We start from the raw sequence: 7,371 nt of genomic DNA, 5'->3' as shown, positions 1-7,371 counted from the left end.
ACACTTGTTTTGATGAAGATTTCAAGGACATCACGTGACTAAATATTTTTCAAGATTCACTCGTCTTTCTATTGCTTAAGTATTCAAAAACGATCTTATACAAAACTAAATAACCAATCTATAATCTACTGACATTCAATCTTGTTTTATTTAACGAAGTCAGTGAACCACTACTAATAGAGGGCGCTTCTACGCTACATGAATGAAGGTCATGCACAATGACTTTGAGCACTTATGACAATTACGTTATTATTCAATCATTAAAGTAATCGGGTGCGTCTGTTTATTTACAAGTGACTAGCATTTATAAAAATATAGTACTTGGAATACTGTGAAGTAAAATAAATATTTATAGGAAGTCTCGATATTGGCTTTTTATTATACACAAACATCTTAAGGGTGATTCCTAAAATATCCGTATCGCAGAAAAAAACATTACACCCCAAGCTTTCACGATCAATATACTTTGACCTGATAGCCGTTTTTAATCAATCCGTATATTTAACGACTAATGAACCAGTTTATTTTTCAGTGATAATTAATAAAGAAAAACGGGCTTTATTATCTATCGTAATTTTTAAAAAATATATTACAAAGTCAAATTCGAAAGTCGTAGATGTCGAAGGCTGGAATTCGGATAAACCAAGTTCAAGAAATGTTGAGAAATCTTTGTAGCATTTTATGTTACATAATAAACTATTATTCTCAATGGCCCGGCATGGCCAAGCGTGTTAAGGCGTGCGACTCGTAATCTGGGGATTGCGGGTTCGCATCCCCATCGCGCCAAATATGCTCGCCCTTTCAGCTCTGGGGGCGTCATAATGTGACGGTCAATCCCACTATTCGTTGGTAAAAGAGTAGCCCAAGAGTTGGTGGTGATGACTAGCTGCCTTCCCTCTAGTCTTACACTGCTAAATTAGGGACGGCTTTGTGCGAAATTAAAAAAAAAATCTCAATATACAACTTAAGGGTTAAAAGTTAATTATAGTTAGTATAATTATTGAAAAAGCGGTTGAAATCGTCACTAGGTAACTCATTTCAGTGTTATTGTAATTCCATTTCTAAACATAATCAGGTTTTACCCTTTAGTATGTTTTCAGCGTTTGACACTTTTATAACTTAATACGATCCGAGCGCTAGTTTTTTTACAGAATATTATTGTTTTGAATTATGAACAATGAGCTCTGTGATCTGCCCACACGGGTATCGATACCCGATTTTTAGCGTTATAAGTCCGCAGACATTCCGCTGAGGCACTGGGGGGCTATACAAAAGGAAAAGCCATTTACCTACACCAATCCTCATGAAAATTACATATGTGAAAGTAGTTCTGAAGCTAACAGTTTATATCACTAACAATTATATTGGAAAAATCCAAACGAGATCCCAAATTTTACTAAATATACAATTTTAGAAATAACTGAAGCAGAATACTTATTTTATTCTCACAGATTATCAGAACTAGTTGTTTTTTTGTGTTTTTTTTTTAACCAGTCTATTCTATGAAAAATTAGGGACGCTGTCCATGGTTTGGACACAACACCAACAGACCAAACAAGAACTATGGAATAATTTTAATGAAATAATATGCCGCACATTTTCCAATATAATCAAAAAATCAAAATAACGATGAATCAAACACATATAGTGCATAACTATCAAATATTAAAAGGTAGTGCTTTAACTAGATTAACCATTTTAGGTTTTTATAAATTATAATGTAATTTGAACACGGTACTAACGTACAAACACAAGTTGTTTTTGTAGTTCACGTGTATTCACTCAGTTACTAAATTACTTAATTAATAGCCAATGAAGTAATCACTGGGAATAAAACACACAAACTCTTTGTGCTTATGAAATGAAACGCGTTTTGTTTAAAATGCAAATTTCACTTTTATTCACAATAACTTACCCTAATTATCCATTAATACAAATACAAGTATTATCATTATGGCGAGTCTCTCTTCTTTGTATTTAGTAATGTTTGTCTGAAATTGCTAAAAAAGGTCCAATAGAAATTACATACAACAAATGTAGCAAACTTGAACACTATACTACCTTATTTATAAAGCTCATTGTACACCAGTTTTGGTGTACTGCATTTACATAATCACTTTTTATTTTTAAATTTAAAAAAGAAATAGTCAAGAAAATATAAATATCTAACTACAGGATGACTGTTTTAATAACAAAAATTAAACTCAAAACCTTTAATTTGTTGTTAATTGTCAGTTTACACATTTATTCTCTCTCTAATTAGTTGTTCGAAAATTGTTTTCCACTAAAGCTTAAATCAATCTCATAATCAAATTAACTTTTGCTAACTACACTGTTCCTCATATTATATACATTTTTAAGGTTACTTATTCTCCCCCCATGTAATCAGTTCTTAATCATTTAAAGTTCATGAAACCTTGTAAGTTTGTGGGTTAAAGTATTTCATTAGATCCTTGATAAACACTGATTTAATAGCATTAAATAACGCACATGAACAAAACGTTTTGGCTTTTTTTTTTTATTATTTTCTCCTTGATGTTATTAGAAACAAAATGCAGAAGTAAGATAAGATAATTAAAACAATGTATTAAACTTCGGGAACATTATGACCTCCAAATCTGCTAGTTGCTACCACCATCACATTAAACTTGCTACACATATCACATTGTGGAAGGGCATCACTAATATACAACAAAGTTTTTACAATAAAGAGACTCAAAATATACACTAAGCATGCTGATCTTTGAAGATCGACAGAAGTTTAAAGAATCTAGCATGAGAAGACATAAAATAAAAGTCCTGTGAGTACACTTCGTAAAAAGCAAGTTAATTTAATAGGCAGGGATAAGATACAGCCTCAGTTGCTAGTAACACTGACATCTTTGCAGTATTGTCGTTTGAATGTTTCAAGCAAATTCTTGTTCTCTTCAGTCCATCTTTGTATTTCTTCCATTTCTTCATCTGTAAGCTGGCTATACTGTAAAACAGGAAGCTTAATTTTACAAAAACATAATGCTTGTGTAACGTGCTTTACAGTAAAACCGTGATGCTCGTAAAAAGTGCTTTATACTAAAATGCGATGCTTCATACTAAAAATTCGACGCTCAGAGAAAGTACTTTGTACTTTCACATTTTGTACCCAATTTCAAAAGTTTTCTATTTAAAAAGAATAAACCATTACAGCAAATTACGTCTATAAAAACAGAAGACAAAATTGAGTAACTTAAAATAATGCAATATGCAACAAAAAGAAGATAAATTACTTCCAATTTGAAATGTAATATTTTTTCATCACCAGTTATTTTCAACTGATTATTAAAAACAATTAAAATGTCAGTGGTTTTCAGTCTGTGCTCATATTAGCAAAGATAACTAAAGTAGTAATTATTATAAAACTTAGAGTAAAACCAACTACCTCTTTAAAAACAATTTAATTCCTTTAACTTGATCATTTGTACCTTCAGTTAAGCATTAATCAACATTCCCAAAGGTTCGTTGGATGCAGCATCACATATAACTACTAAATCATAAGTTACCGTTTACCACATTAGAAACAAAAAACACATAGCACTGTAACCAAAATACCAAGTTAGTAATTTGGTACACACAATTTCAACTGTAACATGATAAAAACAAAACACTAAATGTATGAAAAGCATATGATCAGTAATATGAAAACTATTAACATGAAATTGATAAATGTTTTATTCAAAAACATTTTGTTGCACATTGATTTTCAGTATATCAGTAATTCTGCAACTACAGTTATTTTTTGCACATGCTATTTTATGACAATTTTAGTATTAAATACTACACAGAATAAAAATGTAAATCAAAATGTCTCACAAAATTACCTCACTGTAGAAGTTTATCAGAATACCATGTGAACTTTATGTCCGATACAATTAAGTGTATCCAGTTAAAAAAACATTCATTTTTGCTTTGATTATAATTTCATATTTTAATACTTATAACATTTACCATCTTTAATATAAAAACAGTAATTATTGAATAAATGATTTCAGTACAATTAAATTTATTACAAGTGCAATCTCACTACCTCTTTGCCACTCTTTGTACTTCCAACCAACTTCTGGACAAAACCTTTATCATCATACTGAAAAATAGAACATTTTAAAACTATTTATTAAGACTGCTTACACAAATATCAACAAAAGCTCGTAAGACAACTATTATAAAGTGAAAAACATCAGTCAGTCCAAAGAGAAAACTAAACTATAAGCTGGTAACCACTGAAAAATTCTTATTTGGTGGGTAAAAAGGAAGTCACATACTTTATTATTACACAATACTAAATTATTCAGTAAATCCCCAAAATTATTATAGCATCCCAATTATTTCTTCCAACACCTTTTTTTCACATATCACATCATACTTCCAAGAATTTAAACTTTATACTGATGTTATTCCATTATTTTAATTATAATTAAGTATGAAAAGCATGAAACACGATTCAGTGAAACATGTTTTTTTAATGAAAATAATTATTAACTTTACCATATAAAGTATAAAACCTGCTTTAAACAGTATCATCAGAAATAAGACGTACAAAAGTTTGATAGTTTATCACGTGCATATGTCACAACTAAAAGATAAAGTGTAGAAATGTCATTGATAACGTAGCATAGCAAACCACAGTAGGAATGATAACACTTAACTTTTCATAGTGAATATAATAAATGGTTTATATAGATAACAGTAAAAAACAAATGTGGAAAAAAAATGAAACATTTAATAAAATAACAACCATGTGATTGTAGATAAATCTGCACAAAGCTCAACTACAGACAAAATAATAAGTTATTGTTCTTAACTTGAAAAAATAGTGTCCTTTATCATACAGACTTTTTCAAAACATATGTAATTTATTAATTTTTTTACTCCAAATCAATGTTTGTAAACCAAGTTTAAATGTTTGCCTACCCTGGAGCTGTCCTGGCCAAGGCGGGCAGCCACACTCTTTAGCCACTCGACCCAGTCCATAGGAGTTGTATCTTCAGAGTCAGGAGGCAGAGGTGGCAGCCCTGGAGACAAAGGAGCTGCACAGAGAAAGGCAAGTTTGATGATTTTTTTTTTAAGATGTTAGTGAGACTGATTGTCACAACATGCTTATGTAATAACAGATAGGATTTAGATATACATTTCTTTTACAATGAAGCACTCATGAAGACTTAGAGGACTGAATAATTCATGAAACTGAAGGATAAGTTAAAACAATTAAAAGTTAAATATGGTGACAGTTTTTTTTCGTAATGATGCTTAATTTCAAGGAGCTGTTAAAATATTTTCAATGGATATGTGGATAATATGCAAAATTTAGCTTATTCATTACTCACTCTGTTTGACAGATGTTGACAGTGTAGAAGTGGTTGTGGTTTCTAACTTTTGAAACCCTGAGCTGGTCACAGAAGATGCAATAGTACTAGAGTAACCTGATGTCACCTGGCTAGTCTTCAGTATGTTTGATGATAATTCTGTGTAGCCCTCAGTACTAGGTTGTGAAGTCTGATCTTTTGACTCTTTCTCCTGCTCAATAGCTTTGAGTCCTCGACGAATGTAGTTTTGGAAAAACTCTGAAGATCCCTGGAGAAAAGGCTCTATGTCAGCCTCTGGATGCTTTAGTTGGAACTCATGAAGTTCAACTAAACCCTGAAAAAGTCAAATCAAGAGGAGTAAAGCAGTGATTAATATTATTATTACAAAAATAAAGTTTTTTTCACATTATGGTTATTACATTTTCCCTACATAATTTCTACATATTTTCACTATCTTTTCTTCACTTGATATACAGCCACCTGTTTCAGGCAGTCAGATTTTTACTAAGAATCACAATCATACAAGATGTCACAGCTACAAAAGTTATTAACATCTGATTTTCTTAGAGGTTCATACAAAAATCAACAAACACTTTTAGCAAAAATAGCAGTAATCAAAAACTAAACGTAAGAGGTCTCTCCAATACACCACATTTATTTGACAATGAAAGGAAAGTTCAAGTTAAATGTTCCTTATCATAAAAAAAAGATTACCTCTTTTGTACGCTCCTTGGAACCTATTTTTTTAAATATTTCTGCCAGTGTCTCATGAGTAGATTTGGAAAGTCTCATAGGTGAGCTTTTACTCTAATTGAAGGGGGGAAAAAAGTTTATGAAACAAACTTACATTAAAATAGTAAAATCCCAATTATCATTGGTATTCAATATATAATAGAAATTTGAATAACAGTTTTTCTAGTATTTTGTAAAGGATCAAATAACTAATGTTTATGTAATATCATACATTAACATATTGTTAGATGTTCTACACAAAACTTAAAATATACACAATTGATAGAGGTTTTTAGTAACAGTTTTCTACTCTAATGTCAATAACATTCACAGGAAATATCTAGTCTCACATTCTAGTCAAACCACATACTCAGTATAGAGTGAAAGATTCTTTTGAGTTAATAAATAGTTTAATATCCTAACAAGTCTCAGATACTATTTACTCACTTGTTTATGTTATGTAAGATAAACAGAATCTTACCTTTCTACTTCCTGGAATGCTTCCTTCTAGTTTGTTCTCATCTCCCTCTTCGACATGTTTTGGAGTGCTACCAGTACTACTTCTACTAGACTTACGGTCCCCATCTTTATTCATATGAAGGATCTTTTGAAGGTAATTCACCAAGTCTGATTCTTGACGGTTGGAGATGAGCATAAGATGCTTCATTATCTATGTAAAATGGACATTAACAATTTTTACAATCAAAATGCTCCTTCTCTTTGTTTAAAACACAGGCAAGTATATAACTAAATGTCTTAGAAATACAAAACAAGGAAAGACTAATCTAATGAACAAACAAATTTCCATCACACTTTTTAATATACCATAACGACTTCGTATAATGTCTAGTTACACCACAATATTCATAATAAAGACTAGAATATGTCTAGTTGAATTTAGTAAACACTGCAAATGAGATAATGTCTCCCAGGGGATCAATGTAACAAAAATAAAGGCTTTTGAAAGTTCCCTTTTTCTAAAAGTATAAATTGTAGTTTTACAAACTAAAATATTGAGCAAATATAATTTATATTCATTTAACAACAGATATGAATTTCAACACAATCTACACAAAAACCATTATATTTCTAAAGATATGTTGAAAAATCATGGGAAGATGACTACAGTACCAAAACTCTTGGAACACTTTTGACTGGAAATAAAGGTTCGTTTTCAATTTTTCTTTTGTTTTTTTAAAAAAAAAACAAAAATAAGGGTTTTGACTGTTTTAAAAGTTTTACTAAGGGATCTGTGACAAGTATCTCAACTGTTAACACTTCTTACAACTTTCAATTTAAAGTA

The 7,371-nt window shown here is 30.6% G+C and overlaps 1 protein-coding gene across 4 annotated transcripts in view; it reads right to left on the bottom strand.

Annotated features, from left to right (window-relative positions):
- Positions 1–1,871: 1,871 nt before the first annotated feature.
- The window catches only part of msps (msps cytoskeleton-associated protein 5), a 95,697-nt gene continuing 90,197 nt past the window's right edge, over positions 1,872–7,371 (bottom strand). For 3 of the 4 annotated variants that reach the window (XM_076457191.1, XM_076457190.1, XM_076457192.1), the window contains 6 exons: positions 6,550–6,738; positions 6,051–6,143; positions 5,358–5,670; positions 4,945–5,060; positions 4,061–4,117; positions 1,872–2,977 (listed from right to left, as the gene is read on the bottom strand). In XM_076457191.1, the coding sequence (XP_076313306.1) occupies positions 2,858–2,977; positions 4,061–4,117; positions 4,945–5,060; positions 5,358–5,670; positions 6,051–6,143; positions 6,550–6,738 (888 nt within the window). In that variant the 3' untranslated portion in view covers positions 1,872–2,857. The remainder of the gene's footprint in view (positions 2,978–4,060; positions 4,118–4,944; positions 5,061–5,357; positions 5,671–6,050; positions 6,144–6,549; positions 6,739–7,371) is intronic. The other variant, XR_013014556.1, reaches the window with a different exon arrangement.

The sequence above is a fragment of the Tachypleus tridentatus genome, chromosome 9 (assembly GCF_004210375.1).
Source record: "Tachypleus tridentatus isolate NWPU-2018 chromosome 9, ASM421037v1, whole genome shotgun sequence".
Taxonomy (NCBI): Eukaryota; Metazoa; Arthropoda; class Merostomata; order Xiphosura; family Limulidae; genus Tachypleus; species Tachypleus tridentatus.
Note: the sequence above shows the minus strand (reverse complement) of the source record. Positions and strands in the feature narration are given on the sequence as shown.